General features: G+C 51.0%; 1 protein-coding gene across 2 annotated transcripts in view; it reads right to left on the reverse strand.

Moving 5' to 3' along the window:
• Positions 1 to 107: 107 nt before the first annotated feature.
• The window catches only part of KIFC1 (kinesin family member C1), a 42,385-nt gene continuing 21,867 nt past the window's right edge, over positions 108 to 20,625 (reverse strand). The window contains exons 9-15 of one of the 2 annotated variants that reach the window (XM_058857416.1): positions 20,223 to 20,399; positions 19,974 to 20,141; positions 15,623 to 15,761; positions 10,569 to 10,708; positions 4,725 to 4,798; positions 976 to 1,051; positions 108 to 225 (exon numbers count right to left, since the gene is read on the reverse strand). In XM_058857416.1, the coding sequence (XP_058713399.1) occupies positions 181 to 225; positions 976 to 1,051; positions 4,725 to 4,798; positions 10,569 to 10,708; positions 15,623 to 15,761; positions 19,974 to 20,141; positions 20,223 to 20,399 (819 nt within the window). In that variant the 3' untranslated portion in view covers positions 108 to 180. Of the gene's footprint in view, positions 226 to 975; positions 1,052 to 4,724; positions 4,799 to 10,568; positions 10,709 to 11,298; positions 11,439 to 15,622; positions 15,762 to 19,973; positions 20,142 to 20,222; positions 20,400 to 20,625 lie in introns of those variants that run through there. The other variant, XM_058857417.1, reaches the window with a different exon arrangement.

The following is a 20,625-nucleotide window of genomic DNA, read 5'->3' on the forward strand; positions in this document are numbered from 1 at the left end:
CCAGGCTGCCGTACGGGCTCAGCCAATCAGAGCGCGGCATTTCCCTGAGGCGGCCCCGCTGGGCGCCGCCATCTTGGCTAAAGACACGTGACACCGACAGCCAATCAGCTCCTTGGAAAGGCGAATCTTTATTGGTTGTTGCGGTTAAAAAGGCGGGAAAGAGCGAATCCATGCTGTGCGTCACTTCCGGTTGGACTGGGCGGTGCCGATCATGCATTCGTTCACCTGGGGGGGGGAGGGGCGGGGACTCAACACCCGGGACACCCCAAAAACACCCCCGGGACACCCCAAAAACACCCCCGGGACACCCCAAAAACCTTCAAACCTTCCCAGAATCCCCAAAAACCTCCCCGGGAACCCCCAGACCCCCCTGAGGACCCAAAAATCGCCCTCAGGACCCCCCAAAATCCCCCCCAGGACCCCAAAATCCCATGGGGACCCCCCAGATCCCCCCCTGGGGACCCCAAATCCCCCCAGGACCCCCCAAATTCCCTCCCAGGACCCCCAAAATTCCCCCCCAGGACCCCCCAAAATCCCCCCAGGACCCCCAAACTCTCTCAAGACCCCCCCCAAATGCCCCCAGGACCCCCAAAATTCCCTCCTGGGACCCCCCAAACCCCCCTGGGGACCCCTAAATTCCCCCTGGGGTTCCCCAAATCCTCCCCAGGACCCTCCAAACCTCCCCGGCACCCCCAAATTTCCCCCAAGATACCCCAAAATCCCCCCAAAATCCCCCCCAGGACCCCCCAAATCCCCCTGGGGACCTCCAAAATCTCAGGACCCCCCAAAATCCCCCCCAGGACCCCCAAACTCTCTCAAGACCCCCCCCAAATCCCCCTGGGACCCCCCAAATCCCCCCCCGGGACCCCCAAATTTCCCCCAGGACCCCCAAAATCCCCCCAAAATCCCCCCCAGGACCCTCCAAACCCCCCTGGGGACCCCCCAAATTCCCCCCAGACCCCCCCAAAGCCGGACCTTGCTGGCGAAGCGCAGGGAGTTGAGCGATTCCCCAAAATTCTCCTCCAGGGGGGAAATGGTGACGAACATCAGCCTGGGGGGGCAGCGGGGTCACCCCAAAAACACCCCAAAAACACCCCAAAAACACGAAAAGCACCACAAAAATACCCAGAAACACCCCAGAAACACCCCAAAACCACACAAAAACACCCCAAATACACCCAAAACCACCCCAAAACCACCCCAAATACACCCCAAAAACACGAAAAGCACCACAAAAATACCCAGAAACACCCGAAAAACCACAAAAAACACCCAAAAACACGAAAAGCACCACAAAAAACCCCAAAATCTCCAAAACACCCCAAAACCCCTCAAAAAACACCCAAAAACACCCCAAAAAAACACAAAAAACACCCAAAAAACCAAAAAAATACCCCAAAAACACCCAAAACCACCTCAAAACCACCCCAAAAATACCCAAAAATACCCCAAAAATACCCAAAACACCCCAAAAATACCCAAAAACACCTCAAAAATACCCAAAGCACCCCAAAAACACCCTAAAACACCCCAAAAACACCCCAAATACACCCAAAAACACCCCAAACCCCTCAAAATCCCAAAAAACCACCCCAAATACACCCAAAAACCCTCAAAACCCCAAAAAAACCCCAAAAATCTCCAAAACACCCCAAAACCCCTCAAAAAACACCCCAAAAAACACAAAAAACACCCAAAAAACCAAAAAATACCCCAAAAACACCCAAAAACACCCCAAAAATACCCCAAAAATACCCCCAAAAACACCCAAAACACCCAAAACCACCCCAAAACCACCCCAAAAATACCCAAAAACACCCCAAAAATACCCAAAGAACCCCAAAACCACCCCAAAAACACGAAAAGTACCCCAAAAACACCCTAAAACCACACAAAAACACCCCAAATACACCCAAAAACCCTCAAAACCCCCCAAAAAACCCCCAAATCTCCAAAACACCCCAAAACCCCTCAAAAAACACCCAAAAACACCCCAAAAAACACAAAAAACACCCAAAAACACCCAAAAAACAAAAAAAAAATACCCGCAAAACACCCAAAAACACCCCAAAAATACCCCAAAAAATACCCCCAAAACACCCAAAAAACCCCCAAAACACCCCAAAAATACCCAAAAACACCTAAAAAATAGCCAAAGAACCCCAAAACCACCCCAAAACCACGAAAAGCACCACAAAAATACCCAGAAACACCCCAAAAACACCCTAAAACCCCCCAAAAACACCCAAAACCCCTCAAAAACCCCAAAAACACCCCAAAAACAGAAAGAGCACCACAAAAATACCCAAATACCCAAAAAACACCTCAAAACCACCCAAAAACACCCCAAAAAACATTCCAAACAAGCAAAAATACCCAAAACCACCCCAAAAATACCCAAAAAGTACCAAAAAACACCAAAAACAACCAAAACCACCCCAAAACACCCAAAAATACCCAAAAAGTACCAAAAAACACCCAAAACCACCCCAAAAATACCCAAAAAGTACCAAAATACACCAAAAAACACCAAAAACACCTAAAAACACCCAAAAATACCCAAAAACACCCAAAACACCCCAAAAATACCCAAAAAACACCCAAAACCACCCCAAAAATACCCAAAAATACCCAAAATACCCCAAAAGTACCCTCAAATACCCCAAAGAACCCCAAAAACACCCCAAAAACAAAAACAGCACCACAAAAATACCCAAATACCCAAAAACACTTCAAAAACACCCCCAAAAACACCCCAGACAACCAAAAACACACAAAACCACCCCAAAAATACCCAAAAAGTACCAAAAAAACCCAAAAACAACCAAAAACAACCAAAAACACCCCAAAAATACCCAAAAAACACCCAAAAAATATCCAAAAAATACCCAACACCCAAAAACACCCCAAAAACACCCCAAAATCACCCCAAAAACACCCAAAAATACCCAAAAAACACCCCAGACAACCAAAAATATCCAAAAAATACCCAACAACACCCAAAAAATACCTAAAAACACCCAAAAAACATCAAAAACACCCAAAAACCACCCAAAACCACCCCAAAAATACCCAAAAAGTACCAAAAAACACCAAAAACAACCAAAAACAACCAAAAATACCCAAAAATACCCAAAGCGCCCCAAAATTTTTGGAGGGAAAATCGGGAATTCAAGAGAGTTTTTTGTGGGATTTTGGGAATTCTGGGTGTCCCAGGGCTGGGATTTGAGGGAAATCTGGGATTTGGGGTTGGAATTTTGAGGGAAAATCGGGAATTCAGGAAGTTTTTTGCGGGATTTTGGGAATTTAGGGGTTCTGGGGTTGGGATTTTGAGGGAAATTCGGGAATTCAGGGGGGGTTTGATGGGAATTTGGGATTTGGGGCTGGAATTTTGAGGGAAAATCGGGAATTCAGGCGGGTTTTGATGGGATTTTGGGAATTTGGGTGTCCCAGGGCTGAGATTTTGAGGGAAAGTTGGGATTTGGGGTTGGAATTTTGAGGGAAATTCGGGAATTCCGGAGGGATTTGGGGCAATTTTTGAAAATTCTGGGGGTTCCAAGGAGGGATTTTGAGGGAAATTCGGGAACTCTGGGAGAAATTTTGGGAATTTGGGAGTTCCAAGGGGGGTTTTGAGGAAAAATCGGGAATTCCAGGGGGATTTGGGGTTTCTGGGGTTGGGATTTGAGGGAAATCTGGGATTTGGTGTTGGAATTTCGATAAAATTTGGGAATTCAAGAGGATTTTGATGGAATTTTGGGAATTTAGAGGTTCTGGGGCAGGAATTTGGAGGTAAACCCGAGATTTGGGGCTGAGATTTTGAGGGAAAATCGGGAATTCCAGAGGATTTTGATGGGATTTTGGGAATCTGGGTGTCCTGGGGCCGGGATTTGGAGGTCAATCCGGGATTTTGGGGCTGGAATTTTGAGGGAAATTTGGGAATTCAAGAGTTTTTTGTGGGATTTTGGGAATTCTGGGTGTCCCAGAGCAGGGATTTGAGGGAAATTTGGGATTTGGGGCTGGGATTTCGAGGGAAATTCGGGAATTCAAGAGGATTTTGATGGGATTTTGTGAATTTTGGTGTCCTGGGGCTGGGATTTGGAGGGAAACACAAGATTTGGGGCTGGGATTTTGAGGGAAAATCGGGAATTCAAGAGGATTTTTATGGGATTTTGGGAATCTGGGTGTCCTGGGGCCGGGATTTGGAGGTCAATCCAGGATTTTGGGGTTGGGATTTTGAGGGAAATTTGGGAATTCAAGAGGATTTTTATGGGATTTTGTGAATTTAGAGGTTCTGGAGGTAAACCCGAGATTTGGGGCTGGGATTTTGAGGGAAAATCGGGAATTCAGGTGGGTTTTGATGGGATTTTGGGAATTTTGGTGTCCTGGGGCTGGGATTTGGAGGTCAATCCGGGATTTTGGGGCTGGAATTTTGAGAGAAATTTGGGAATTCAAGAGGATTTTGATGGGATTTTGGGAATTTAGGGGTCCCAGGGCAGGGATTTGGAGGTAAACACAAGATTTGGGGCTGGGATTTTGAGGAAAAATCGGGAATTCAGGCGGGTTTTGATGGGAATCTGGGATTTGGGGCTGGGATTTTGAGGGAAAATCAGGAATTCAAGAGGATTTTGATGGGATTTTGGGAATTTTGGTGTCCTGGGGCAGGGATTTGGAGGTCAATCCGGGATTTTGGGGTGGAATTTTGGGGATTTGGGATGCAGACGTACACCTTGGCGTGTCCCCCCAGGCAGTTCTGCAGCAGGAAGGTCAATTTGCTGTTCCGGTAGGGAATGTGCGGCTCCTGCGGAACCCCGGGAATTCCGGCTCCTCCCCATCCCAAAATTCACCCTCCCCCATCCCGATTTTCCCTCCCCAATCCCCATTTTCCCAGCCTGATTCCCTCTTCCCATAAAAATCCCATAAAAATCCCATAAAAATCTCATAAAAATCCCCCAAATTCCATAAAAATCCCCCAAATTCCATAAAAATCCCCCAAATCCCATAAAAATACCATAAAAATCCCCCAAATTCCATAAAAATCCCCCAAATCCCATAAAAATCTCATAAAAATCCCCCAAATCCCATAAAAATCCCCCAAATCCCATAAAAATCCCCCAAATCCCATAAAAATCCCATAAAAATCCAATAAAAATCCCCCAAATCCCATAAAAATCCCCCCAATCCCATAAAAATCCCCCCAAATCCCATAAAAATCCCCCAAATCCCATAAAAATCCCCCAAATCCCATAAAAATCCCCCAAATCCCATAAAAATCCTCCCAAATCCCATAAAAATCCCATAAAAATCCCCCCAATCCCAAAAACTCCCCCAAATCCCATAAAAATCCCCCAAATCCCATAAAAATCCTCCCAAATCCCATAAAAATCCCCCAAATCCCATAAAAATCCCATAAAAATCCCCCAAATCCCATAAAAATCTCATATAAATCCCCCAAATCCCATAAAAATCCTCCTAAATCCCATAAAAATCTCATAAAAATCCCCCAAATCCCATAAAAATCCCATAAAAATCCCCCCAAATCCCATAAAAATCCCCCAAATCCCATAAAAATCCCCCAAATCCCATAAAAATCCCATAAAAATCCAATAAAAATCCCCCAAATCCCATAAAAATCCCCCAAATCCCATAAAAATCCCCCAAATCCCATAAAAATCCCCCCAATCCCATAAAAATCCCCCCAAATCCCATAAAAATCCCCCAAATCCCATAAAAATCCCCCAAATCCCATAAAAATCCCCCAAATCCCATAAAAATCCTCCCAAATCCCATAAAAATCCCATAAAAATCCCATAAAAATCCAATAAAAATCCCCCAAATCCCATAAAAATCCCATAAAAATCCCCCCAATCCCAAAAACTCCCCCAAATCCCATAAAACCCCCCAAATTCCATAAAAATCCCCCAAATCCCATAAAAATCCCCCCAAATCCCATAAAAATCCCCCCAAATCCCATAAAAATCCCCCAAATCCCATAAAAATCCCCCAAATCCCATAAAAATCCCCCCAATCCCATAAAAATCCTCCCAAATCCCATAAAAATCCCCCCAATCCCATAAAAATCCCCCAAATCCCATAAAAATCCCCCAAATCCCATAAAAATCCCATAAACCCCCCCCAAATTGGGGCTTTTCCATCCCAAGCCCCGAGGGCGCCGTGGCCGGAGCCGATGGAATCTCCCATTGCCCCCATTCCCAAATCCCAGGAATCCCCAAATCCCAGGAATCCCCAAATCCCATTGATCCCATTGATCCCCACTGATCCCCACTGATCCCATTGATCCCATTGATCCCCATTGATCCCATTGATCCCCATTGATCCCATTGATCCCATTGATGCCATTGATCCCCACTGATCCCATTGATCCCATTGATCCCATTGATCCCCATTGATCCCCACTGATCCCATTGATCCCCATTGATCCCATTGATCCCAATCCCATTGATCCCATTGATCCCAATCCCATTGATCCCATTGATCCCATTGATCCCCACGGATCCCATTGATCCCCATTGATCCCATTGATTCCAATCCCACTGATCCCATTGATCCCCACTGATCCCATTGATCCCATTGATCCCATTGATCCCCATTGATCCCAGATCCCATTGATCCCATTGATCCCATTGATCCCCATTGATCCCCATTGATCCCAGATCCCATTGATCCCCATTGATCCCATTGATCCCCACTGATCCCATTGATCCCCATTGATCCCCACTGATCCCATTGATCCCATTGATCCCATTGATCCCCACTGATCCCATTGATCCCATTGATCCCATTGATTCCAATCCCACTGATCCCATTGATCCCCACTGATCCCATTGATCCCAGATCCCATTGATCCCAATCCCATTGATCCCATTGATCCCCATTGATCCCATTGATCCCATTGATCCCCACTGATCCCATTGATCCCATTGATCCCCACTGATCCCATTGATCCCATTGATCCCATTGATCCCATTGATCCCATTGATCCCATTGATCCCAGATCCCATTGATCCCAATCCCATTGATCCCATTGATCCCCATTGATCCCATTGATCCCATTGATCCCCACGGATCCCATTGATCCCATTGATCCCACTGATCCCATTGATCCCATTGATCCCATTGATCCCATTGATCCCCACTGATCCCATTGATCCCCACTGATCCCCCATTGATCCCCATTGATCCCCATTGATCCCCACTGATCCCATTGATCCCATTGATCCCACTGATCCCCACTGATCCCCATTGATCCTCATTGATCCCCATTGATCCCCACTGATCCCATTGATCCCCATTGATCCCCATTGATCCCATTGATCCCCACTGATCCCATTGATCCCATTGATCCCCATTGATCCCATTGATCCCCACTGATCCCATTGATCCCCATTGATCCCATTGATCCCATTGATCCCCATTGATCCCATTGATCCCCACTGATCCCATTGATCCCCACTGATCCCCATTGATCCCCATCGATCCCATTGATCCCCACTGATCCCATTGATCCCATTGATCCCATTGATCCCCACTGATCCCATTGATCCCCACTGATCCCCATTGATCCCCATCGATCCCATTGATCCCCATTGATCCCATTGATCCCATTGATCCCCACTGATTCCATTGATCCCATTGACCCCATTGATCCCATTGATCCCCATTGATCCCATTGATCCCATTGATCCCATTGATCCCCATTGATCCCATTGATCCCATTGATCCCCATTGATCCCATTGATCCCATTGATCCCACTGATCCCATTGATCCCATTGATCCCACTGATCCCATTGATCCCATTGATCCCATTGATCCCACTGATCCCATTGATCCCATTGATTCCAATCCCATTGATCCCATTGATCCCCATTGATCCCCACTGATCCCACTGATCCCATTGATCCCCATTGATCCCATTGATCCCAATCCCACTGATCCCCATTGATCCCATTGATCCCAATCCCATTCCCGGTGTTCCCGACATTCCCAGATTCCCGGATTTATTCCCAGATTCCCGTACCTTGTTGCAGAGGGCGCTGATGACGAGCCCCAGGGCGCTGAGGCTGGAGTTGATGCTCCATTGATCCCAATCCCATTGATCCCCATTGATCCCATTATTCCCAATGTTCCCAATCCCATTCCCGGTGTTCCCAACATTCCCAGATTCCCGGATTTATCCCGTACCTTGTTGCAGAGGGCGCTGATGACGAGCCCCAGGGCGCTGAGGCTGGAGTTGATGCTCCATTGATCCCCATTGATCCCAATCCCATTGATCCCCATTGATCCCCATTGATCCCAATCCCATTGATCCCCATTGATCCCAATCCCATTCCCGGTGTTCCCAACATTCCCAGATTCCCGGATTTATCCCGACATTCCCAGACCTTGTTGCAGAGGGCGCTGATGACGAGCCCCAGGGCGCTGAGGCTGGAGTTGATGCTCCATTGATCCCCATTGATCCCAATCCCATTGATCCCATTATTCCCAATGTTCCCAATCCCATTCCCAGTGTTCCCAGTGTTCCCGACATTCCCGGATTTATCCCGGACCTTGTTGCAGAGGGCGCTGATGACGAGCCCCAGGGCACTGAGGCTGAGGCATTGATCCCATTGATCCCCATTGATCACCATTGATCCCAATCCCATTCCTGGTGTTCCCAATCCCATTCCTGGTGTTCCCGACATTCCCAGATTCCCAATCCCATTCCCAGATTCCCGGATTTATCCCGGACCTTGTTGCAGAGGGCGCTGATGACGAGCCCCAGGGCGCTGAGGCTGGAGTTGATGCTCCATTGATCCCCATTGATCCCATTGATCCCCATTGATCCCCATTGATCCCAATCCCATTGATCCCCATTGATCCCCATTGATCCCAATCCCATTGATCCCCATTGATCCCAATCCCATTCCTGGTGTTCCCGATCCCATTCCTGGTGTTCCCAACATTCCCAGATTCCCAGATTTATCCCAACATTCCCGGATTTATCCCGGACCTTGTTGCAGAGGGCGCTGATGACGAGCCCCAGGGCGCTGAGGCTGGAGTTGATGCTCCATTGATCCCATTGATCCCCATTGATCCCCATTGATCCCATTGATCCCCACTGATCCCATTGATCCCCATTGATCCCATTGATCCCCACTGATCCCATTGATCCCCATTGATCCCATTGATCCCCACTGATCCCATTGATCCCCATTGATCCCATTGATCCCCATTGATCCCATTGATCCCCATTGATCCCATTGATCCCATTGATCCCCATTGATCCCCATTGATCCCATTGATCCCATTGATCCCATTGATCCCACTGATCCCATTGATCCCCATTGATCCCATTGATCCCATTGATCCCCATTGATCCCAGATCCCATTGATCCCATTGATCCCATTGATCCCATTGATCCCATTGATCCCCATTGATCCCATTGATCCCATTGATCCCCATTGATCCCATTGATCCCCATTGATCCCATTGATCCCATTGATCCCCATTGATCCCATTGATCCCATTGATCCCATTGATCCCATTGATCCCATTGATCCCCACTGATCCCATTGATCCCATTGATCCCATTGATCCCCACTGATCCCCATTGATCCCCATTGATCCCACTGATCCCATTGATCCCATTGATCCCCATTGATCCCATTGATCCCCATTGATCCCATTGATCCCCACTGATCCCCATTGATCCCATTGATCCCATTGATCCCCATTGATCCCATTCATCCCCATTGATCCCATTCATCCCCATTGATCCCATTGATCCCATTGATCCTCATTGATCCCATTCATCCCCATTGATCCCATTCATCCCCATTGATCCCATTGATCCCATTGATCCTCATTGATCCCACTGATCCCCATTGATCCCATTGATCCCCACTGATCCCATTGATCCCCATTGATCCCATTGATCCCCATTGATCCCATTGATCCCATTGATCCCCATTGACCCCATTGATCCCATTGATCCCCATTGATCCCCACTGATCCCATTGATCCCCATTGATCCCATTGATCCCCATTGATCCCCATTGATCCCATTGATCCCCATTGATCCCCACTGATCCCATTGATCCCATTGATCCCCATTGATCCCCATTGATCCCATTGATCCCCATTGATCCCAATCCCATTCCCGGTGTTCCCGACATTCCCAGATTCCCGGATTTATCCCGACATTCCCGGATTTATCCTGTACCTTGTTGCAGAGGGTGCTGATGACGAGCCCCAGGGCGCTGAGGCTGAGGCATTGATCCCATTGATCCCCATTGATCCCCATTGATCCCCATTGATCCCAATCCCATTCCTGGTGTTCCTGATCCCATTCCTGGTGTTCCCAGCATTCCCAGATTCCCGGATTTATTCCCAGATTCCCGGATTTATCCCGGACCTTGTTGCAGAGGGCGCTGATGACGAGCCCCAGGGCGCTGAGGCTGGAGTTGATGCTCCATTGATCCCATTGATCCCAATCCCATTGATCCCAATCCCATTCCCGGTGTTCCCGATCCCATTCCCGGTGTTCCCGACATTCCCAGATTCCTGTACCTTGTTGCAGAGGGCGCTGATGACGAGCCCCAGGGCGCTGAGGCTGGAGTTGATGCTCTGCGTCTCCCGCAGCCGATTCCCGACCGATCCCGACTTCTCCAGGCGCTCCGAGCCCGCCAGGTCCACCAGGGTCAGTGAGGCTGTGACAACAACACCGGGAATGAGGGAAAACACCGGGAATGGGAATGAGAAACACCGGGAACAACCGAGCCCGCCAGGTCCACCAGGGTCAGTGAGGCTGTGACAACACCGGGAATGGGGGAAAACACCGGGAATGAGGAAAAACACCGGGAATGACACCGGGAACAACCGAGCCCACCAGGTCCACCAGCGTCAAAGAGGCTGTGACAACAACACCGGGAACAGGGAAAACACCGGGAATGACACCGGGAACAACCGAGCCCGCCAGGTCCACCAGCGTCAGCGAGGCTGTGACAACAACACCGGGAATGAGGGAAAACACCGGGAATGGGAATGAGAAACACTGGGAATGAGACACCCGGAACAACTGACAGCGGGAAAGGGAATGGGAACAACACCGGGAACGGGAATGAGAAACACCGGGAATGAGAGAAACACCGGGAATGAGAGAAACAGCGGGAATGAGGAAAAACACCGGGAATGACACCGGGAACAACCGAGCCCGCCAGGTCCACCAGCGTCAGCGAGGCTGTGACAACACCGGGAACAGGAAAAACACCGGGAATGACACCGGGAACAACCGAGCCCGCCAGGACCACCAGCGTCAGTGAGGCTGTGACAACAACACCGGGAACAGGGAAAACACCGGGAATGAGAATGAGAAACACCGGGAATGAGGAAAAACACCCGGAACAACCGAGCCCGCCAGGTCCACCAGCGTCAGTGAGGCTGTGACAACACCGGGAACAGGAAAAACACCGGGAATGAGGGAAAAACACTGGGAATGACACTGGGAACAACCGAGCCCGCCAGGACCACCAGCGTCAGAGAGGCTGTGACAACACCGGGAACAGGGAAAACACCGGGAATGAGGAAAAACACCCGGAGCAACCGAGCCCACCAGGTCCACCAGCGTCAGTGAGGCTGTGACAACACCGGGAACAGGGAAAACAGCGGGAATGAGGAAAAACACCGGGAATGGGAATGAGACACCGGGAATGACACCGGGAACAACCGAGCCCGCCAGGTCCAGCAGCATCAGCGAGGCTGTGACAACAACACCGGGAATGAGGGAAACACCGGGAATGGGAATGAGAAACACCCGGAATGAGAGAAACACCCGGAACAACCGAACCCGCCAGGTCCACCAGTGTCAATGAGGCTGTGACAACACCGGGAATGAGGGAAAACACCGGGAATGACACCGGGAATGACACCGGGAACAACCGAGCCCGCCAGGACCACCAGCGTCAGTGAGGCTGTGACAACACCGGGAATGAGGGAAAACACCGGGAATGAGACACCGGGAACAGCCGAGCCCGCCAGGTCCAGCAGCGTCAGCGAGGCTGTGACAACACCGGGAATGAGGGAAAAACACCGGGAATGACGGAAAACACTGGGAATGAGACACCGGGAACGGGGAAAACACTGGGAATGAGACACCAGGAACAGGAATGAGACACCGGGAATGAGAGAAACACCGGGAATGAGAGAGACAGCGGGAACGGGAAAAACACCAGGAATGGAAAAAACACCGAGAATGAGACACCGGGAATGGGAACAACACTGGGAATGGGAATGAGAGAGACAGAGGGAATGACACCGGGAATGACAAACACCGGGAATGGGAACAACACCGGGAATGGCGCTGGGAACAGGAACAACACCAGGAACGGGAACAACAATGGGAATTACAGGGAAAACCACCAGGAATAAAGGGGAAAACATGGGGGAAAACACCGGGAAAAACACCGGGAACAACAGCAGGAACAACACCGGGAATGAGGGAAAACACCAGGAATGGGAATGAGAAACACCGGGAATGACACCGGGAACAACCGAGCCCGCCAGGACCACCAGCGTCAGCGAGGCTGTGACAACAACACCGGGAATGAGGAAAAACACCGGGAATGGGAATGAGAAACACCGGGAATGAGACACCCGGAACAACTGACAGCGGGAAAGGGAATGGGAACAACACTGGGAACGGGAATGAGAAACACCGGGAATGAGAGAAACACCGGGAATGAGACACCAGGAACAACCGAGCCCGCCAGGTCCACCAGGGTCAGTGAGGCTGTGACAACACCGGGAATGAGGGAAAAACACCGGGAATGGGAATGAGAAACACCGGGAATGACACCAGGAACAACCGAGCCCGCCAGGACCACCAGCGTCAGTGAGGCTGTGACAACAACACCGGGAATGAGGAAAAACACCGGGAATGACGGAAAACACTGGGAATGAGACACCGGGAACGGGGAAAACACTGGGAATGAGACACCAGGAACAGGAATGAGACACCGGGAATGAGAGAAACACCGGGAATGAGAGAGACAGCGGGAACGGGAAAAACACCAGGAATGGAAAAAACACCGAGAATGAGACACCGGGAATGGGAACAACACTGGGAACGGGAATGAGAGACAGAGGGAATGACACCGGGAATGACAAACACCGGGAATGGGAACAACACCGGGAATGGCGCTGGGAACAGGAACAACACCAGGAACGGGAACAACAATGGGAATTACAGGGAAAAACACCAGGAATGAAGGGGAAAACACTGGGAATGAAGGGGAAAACATGGGGGAAAACACCGGGAAAAACAGCAGGAACAACAGCAGGAACAACACCGGGAATGACAGGGAAAAACACCGGGAATGAAGGGGGAAACACCAGGAAAAACACCGGGAAAAACAAACACCGGGAATGGGAAACTGGGAAAAATGGGGAAAAAATGGGGAAAAATGGAAAAAATGGGGAAAAACCAGGGAAAATCAGGGAAGAACAGTGGGAAAAATGGGGAAAAATGAGAATTTGGGTGAGAAAACAGGAAAAAAACCACAGGGATTTGGGGCAGAAATGAGGGTGAAAACAGGGAAAAAATGGGGATTTGGGGGTGAAATGGGGAAAAAATGGGAATTTTGGGGGGAAATAGGGAAAAAAGGGAATTTGGGGGTGAAAACAGGGAAAAAAATGGGAATTTGGGGGGAAATGGGGAAAAAATGGGAATTTGGGGGGAGACAAGGAGAGTCAGTGGGAATTTGGGAATGCTGGGGGTGCCCTTGAGGAATTTGGGAATGCTCTGGGAATTTGGGAATTCGGGAATAGCCATGGAGAATTTGGGAATGCCCTGGGAATTCAGGAATAGCCATGGAATTTGAGAATGCCGGGGTTCTCATGGGGAATTTGGGAATGTGCTGGGAATGTGGGAATGCCAGGGTGCCCGTGGGGAATTCGGGAATGCGGTGGGAATTTGGGAATTTGGGGAGGGAATTTGGGAATTTGGGGAGGGAATTCAGGAATTTGAGGAGGGAATTTGGGAATTTGGGGAGGGAATTTGGGAATTTGGGGAGGGGATTTGGGAATTTGGGGAGGGGATTTGGGAATTTGGGGATGCCCTGGGAATTTTGGAATGCAGTGGGAATTTGGGGAGGGAATTTGGGGAGGGAATTTGGGAATTTGGGAACGCGCTGGGAATTTGGGAATGCGGTGGGAATTTGGGAATTTGGGGAGGGAATCTGGGAATTTGAGGAGGGAATTTGGGGAGGGAATTTGGGGAGGGAATCTGGGGATTTGGGGCAGGAATTTGGGAATTTGGGGTGGGAATTTGGGAATTTGGGGAGGGAATTTGGGAATTGGGGAATTTGGGAATTTGGGGCGGGAATTTGGGGCGGGAATTTGGGGAGGGAATCTGGGAATTTGAGGAGGGAATCTGGGGAGGGAATTTGGGAATTTGGGGAGGGAATCTGGGAATTTGAGGAGGGAATTTGGGGATGGAATTTGGGAATTTGGGGAGGGGATTTGGGAACGTGCTGGGATTTGGGAGTACGCTGGGAATTTGGGAATTTGGGGAGGGAATCTGGGAATTTGGGGAGGGAATCTGGGAATTTGAGGAGGGAATTTGGGGATGGAATTTGGGAATTTGACAAGGGAATTTGGGGATGGAATTTGGGAATTTGGGGATGGAATTTGGGAATTTGGGGAGGGAATTTGGGAACGTGCTGGGAATTTGGGAATGCGGTGGGAATTTGGGAATTTGGGGAGGGAATCGGAATTTGAGGAGGGAATTTGACAAGGGAATTTGGGGATGGAATTTGGGGAGGGGATTTGGGAACGTGCTGGGATTTGGGAATGCGGTGGGAATTTGGGAATTTGGGGAGGGAATCTGGGAATTTGAGGAGGGAATTTGGGGAGGGAATTTGGGAACACGCTGGGAATTTGGGAACACGCTGGGAATTTGGGAATGCGGTGGGAATTTGGGGAGGGAATTTGGGGAGGGAATTTGGGGAGGGAATTTGGGAATGGAATTTGGGAATTTGAGGAGGGAATTTGGGGAGGGAATTTGGGAATTTGGGGAGGGAATTTGGGAATTTGAGGAGGGAATTTGGGGAGGGAATCTGGGGATTTGGGGAGGAAATTTGGGGATTTGGGGAGGGAATTTGGGAATTTGGGGAGGGAATTTGGGAACGCACTGGGAATCTGGGAATTTGGGGAGGGAATTCGGGAATTTGGGAACGCGCTGGGAATCTGGGAATGGGGTGGGAATTTGGAGAGGGAATTTGGGGAGGGAATCTGGGGATTTGGGGCAGGAATTTGGGAATCTGGGGTGGGAATTTGGGAACTGGGGAATTTGGGGCAGGAATTTGGGGCAGAAATTTGGGAATTGGGGAATTTGGGGATTTGGGAATTGGGGAATTTGGGAATTGGGGAATTTGGGAATTTGGGGAGGGAATTTGGGGAGGGAATTTGGGGAGGGAATTTGGGGAGGGAATCTGGGGATTTGGGGCAGGAATTTGGGAATTTGGGGATGGAATTTGGGAATTGGGGAATTTGGGGATTTGGGGATGGAATTGGGGAATTTGGGGAATTAGGGAATTTGGGAATTAGGGAATTTGGGGACAGCTCACAGGCGCAGCGCAGGTCGCGGCCGGCGTGCTCGCCCTGGATGCGCAGCTGGAAGACGGAGTGGGAGCGCGAGGAGCGCTCGTTGAGCCCCGTGCGCGCCACCGAGCGCTGCGAGCTCGCCCGCAGCAGCAGCTCCAGCACCTGCACGGGAAAACAACACCCGGAAAACAGCCGGGAACAACGGGAAAAACAACGGGGAAAAAATCCGGGGGAGAAAGGGAGGGAAAACGGATTAAAAACAGGAATGAAACCCCAAAGGAAAAGAGGATAAAGCAAGAAACGCTCCCAGAAATGGGGAAGTGCTGGGGGAATGTGGAGGAAACTGAGCCCAAAGGCAGCAAATCGGTCCCTGAAGCACCAAATCCACCCAGAATTCCCAAATTCCGGATCCTGATCTGATCCTCGCTCTCCACGGGCACCCAGGTGAGGTTGGGCACCTGCAGCTCCAAACTCCCCCCTCAGAACCCCCAAATTGCCACATAAAATCCCCAAATTTCCCCTAAGATCCCTGAATTTCCCCCTAAAATCCCCAAATTTCTCCCTAAAACCCCCAAATTTCCCCCTAAAACCCCCAAATTTCCCCCTAAAACCCCCAAATTTCCCCTAAAACCCCCAAATTTCCCCCTAAACCTCCCTAATTTCCCCCAATTCCTGGCTTCCCACCTGCATTTCTCCCTAAAATCCCCAAATTTCCCCCTAAAACCCCCAATTTTCCCCTAAAATCCCCAAATTTCTCCCTAAAACCCCCAAATTTCCCCCTAAAACCCCCAAATTTCCCCCTAAAACCCCCAAATTTCCCCTAAAACCCCCAAATTTCCCCCTAAACCTCCCTAATTTCCCCCAATTCCTGGCTTCCCACCTGCATTTCTCCCTAAAATCCCCAAATTTCCCCCTAAAACCCCCAATTTTCCCCTAAAACCTCCAAATTTCCCCCTAAAACCCCCAAATTTCCCCCTAAAATCCCCAAATTTCCACCTAAAATCCCCAAATTTCCCTCTAAAACCCCCAAATTTCCCCCTAAAACCCCCAAATTTCCCCCTAAAATCCTCAAATTCCACATAAAATCCCCAAATTTCCCCTTAAAATCCAAAATTTCCCCCTAAAACCCCTGAATTCCCAGCTCCCCACCTGCTCCTCGCTCTCCACGGGCACCCAGGTGAGGTTTGGCACGTGCAGCTCCAAACTCCCCCCTCAGAACCCCCAATTTTCCACATAAAACCCCTCTGAAATCCCCAAATTTCAGATAAAACCCCCAAATTTCTCTCTAAAATCCCCAATTTTCCCCCAATTCCCGACTCCCCACCTGCTCCTCGCTCTCCACGGGCACCCAGGTGAGGTTTGGCACGTGCAGCTCCAAACTCCCCCCTCACAATCCCCAAATTTCCCCCTAAAACCCCCAAATTTCCCCCTAAAACCTCAAAATTCCCCCCAAAATCCCCAAATTTCTCCATAAAACCCCCAAATTTCTCCCTAAAATCCCAAATTTCCCCTTAAAACCCCCCAATTCCCAGCTCCCCACCTGATCCTCGCTCTCCACGGGCACCCAGGTGAGGTTGGGCACCTGCAGCTCCAAACTCCCCCCTCACAATCCCCAAATTTCCACATAAAACCCCTCTGAAATCCCCAAATTTCCCCCTAAAATCCCCAAATTTCCCCCAGTTCCCGGCTCCCCACCTGCTCCTCACTCTCCACAGGCACCCAGGTGAGGTTTGGCACGTGCAGCTCCAAACTCCCCCCTCACAATCCCCAAATTTCCCCCTAAAATCCCCAATTTTCCCCCAATTCCCAGCTCCCCACCTGCTCCTCGCTCTCCACGGGCACCCAGGTGAGGTTTGGCACATGCAGCTCCAAACTCCCCCCTCACAATCCCCAAATTTCCCCCTAAAACCCCCAAATTTTCCCCTAAAATCCCCAAATTCCCCCTAAATCCCCAAATTCACCCTAAAATCCCCAAATTCCCCCCTAAAACTCCCAAATCCCCCCCGAATTCCCAGCTCCCCACCTGCTCCTCGCTCTCCACAGGCACCCAGGTGAGGTTTGGCACGTGCAGCTCCAAACTCCCCCCTCAGAACCCCCAATTTTCCCCCTAAAACCCCCAAATTTCCCCCTAAAACCTCAAAATTCCCCCCAAAATCCCCAAATTTCTCCATAAAACCCCCAAGTTTACCCCTAAAACCCCCAAATTGCCCCCAATTCCCGGCTCCCCACCTGCTCCTCACTCTCCACGGGCACCCAGGTGAGATTGCACACCTGCAGCTCCACATCCCCCCCCCCCCACAATCCCCAAAATTCCCCCTAAAACCCCCAAATTTCCCCCTAAAATCCCCAAATTCCCCCTAAATCCCCAAATTCACCCTAAAATCCCCAAATTTCCCCCTAAAACTCCCAAATCCCCCCGCTAATTCCCGGCTCCCCACCTGCTCCTCGTTCTCCACGGGCACCCAGGTGAGGTTTGGCACCTGCAGCTCCAAACTCCCCCCTCACAATCCCCACATTTCCCCCTAAAATCCCCAAATTTCCCCCTAAAACCTCAAAATTTCCCCCAAAATCCCCAAATTTCCCCCTAAAACCCCCAAATTTCCCCCTAAAACCCCCCAATTCCCGGCTCCCCACCTGCTCCTCGCTCTCCACGGGCACCCAGGTGAGGTTTGGCACGTGCAGCTCCAAACTCCCCCCTCAGAACCCCCAATTTTCCCCCTAAAACCCCCAAATTTCCCCCTAAAACCTCAAAATTCCCCCCAAAATCCCCAAATTTCTCCATAAAACCCCCAAGTTTACCCCTAAAACCCCCAAATTGCCCCCAATTCCTGGCTCCCCACCTGCTCCTCGCTCTCCACGGGCACCCAGGTGAGGTTGGGCACCTGCAGCTCCAAACTCCCCCCTCAGAACCCCCAATTTTCCACATAAAACCCCTCTGAAATCCCCAAATTTCCCCCTAAAATCCCCAATTTTCCCCCAATTCCCAGCTCCCCACCTGCTCCTCGCTCTCCATGGGCACTCAGGTGAGGTTTGGCACGTGCAGCTCCGAACTCCCCCCTCACAATCCCCAAATTTCCCCCTAAAACCCCAAATTTCCCCCTAAAACCCCAAATTTCCCCCTAAAACCCCCGAATTCCCAGCTCCCCACCTGCTCCTCGCTCTCCATGGGCACCCAGGTGAGGTTTGGCACGTGCAGCTCCAAACTCCCCCCTCAGAACCCCCAATTTTCCCCCTAAAACCCCTCTGAAATCCCCAAATCTCCCCCTAAAACCCCAAATTTTCCCCCTAAATCCTCTCGAATTCCCAGCTCCCCACCTGCTCCTTGCTCTCCACGGGCACCCAGGTGAGGTTTGGCACGTACAGCTCCAAACTCCCCCCTCACAATTCCCAAATTTCCCCCTAAAATCCCCAATTTTCCCCCAATTCCCAGCTCCCCACCTGCTCCTCACTCTCCACGGGCACCCAGGTGAGGTTTGGCACGTGCAGCTCCAAGCTCCCCCCTCACAATTCCCAAATTTCCCCTCAGAACCCCCAAATTTCCCCCTAAAACCCCCGAATTCCCAGCTCCCCACCTGCTCCTCGCTCTCCACGGGCACCCAGGTGAGGTTTGGCACCTGCAGCTCCAAACTCCCCCCTCACAATCCTCAAATTTCCCCCTAAAATCCCCAATTTTCCCCCAATTCCCAGCTCCCCACCTGCTCCTTGCTCTCCACAGGCACCCAAGTGAGGTTTGGCACGTGCAGCTCCAAACTCCCCCCTCAGAACCCCCAAATTTCCCCCTAAAACCCCTGAATTCCCAGCTCCCCACCTGCTCCTCGCTCTCCACGGGCACCCAGGTGAGGTTTGGCACGTGCAGCTCCAAACTCCCCCCTCAGAACCCCCAATTTTCCACATAAAACCCCTCTGAAATCCCCAAATTTCAGATAAAACCCCCAAATTTCTCTCTAAAATCCCCAATTTTCCCCCAATTCCCGACTCCCCACCTGCTCCTCGCTCTCCACGGGCACCCAGGTGAGGTTTGGCACGTGCAGCTCCAAACTCCCCCCTCACAATCCCCAAATTTCCCCCTAAAACCCCCAAATTTCCCCCTAAAACCTCAAAATTCCCCCCAAAATCCCCAAATTTCTCCATAAAACCCCCAAATTTCTCCCTAAAATCCCAAATTTCCCCTTAAAACCCCCCAATTCCCAGCTCCCCACCTGATCCTCGCTCTCCACGGGCACCCAGGTGAGGTTGGGCACCTGCAGCTCCAAACTCCCCCCTCACAATCCCCAAATTTCCACATAAAACCCCTCTGAAATCCCCAAATTTCAGATAAAACCCCCAAATTTCTCTCTAAAATCCCCAATTTTCCCCCAATTCCCAGCTCCCCACCTGCTCCTCGCTCTCCACAGGCACCCAGGTGAGGTTTGGCACGTGCAGCTCCTCGCTGCCGGGCGCCAGCCGCCGGATCTCCAGCTCGGATCCCCTCTCCCCTTTGGCCAGCAGCAGATCCCGCAGCGCCTCGTTGTAGATCTCCAGGAAGCTGGCGGAGAAACGGTACTAACCGCACCTAAAATCCCGCGGCTCGGCCCGGGGGAGGAGCCGGGCGGCCGGGGGAGGCGGGCTCGGGGCGGGGATTACCTGCCAGCCCTTCCCCGCCAGGTCGCGGGCTCCGAGGAAGAGGTGCCTCACGGCCCGCGGGATCATCCCGCGCGACTCCGGCGCTCCCGGCGGCTCCGGGCCCTCCATGGTGAAGGTTTTGCCGCTGCCCGTCTGCCCGTAGGCGAAGATGCACACCGGGTATCCGTCCAGCGCTGACTGCAGGGGCAAAGCGGCACCCTCAGCAGCGTGACCCGGGATTCCCGGGATTCCCGGCCGCGTTCCCGGGATTCCCAGCGCCTCAGACCTTCCCGGGATTCCCGGTGCCTCAGAGCTTCCCGGTGCCTCAGAGCTTCCCGGGATTCCCGGAGCCTCAGAGCTTCCCGGGATTGCCGGAGCCTCAGAGCTTCCCGGGATTCCCGGTGCCTCAGAGCTTCCCGGGATT

This window comes from Poecile atricapillus, chromosome 26 (assembly GCF_030490865.1).
Source record: "Poecile atricapillus isolate bPoeAtr1 chromosome 26, bPoeAtr1.hap1, whole genome shotgun sequence".
NCBI classification, from domain to species: Eukaryota; Metazoa; Chordata; class Aves; order Passeriformes; family Paridae; genus Poecile; species Poecile atricapillus.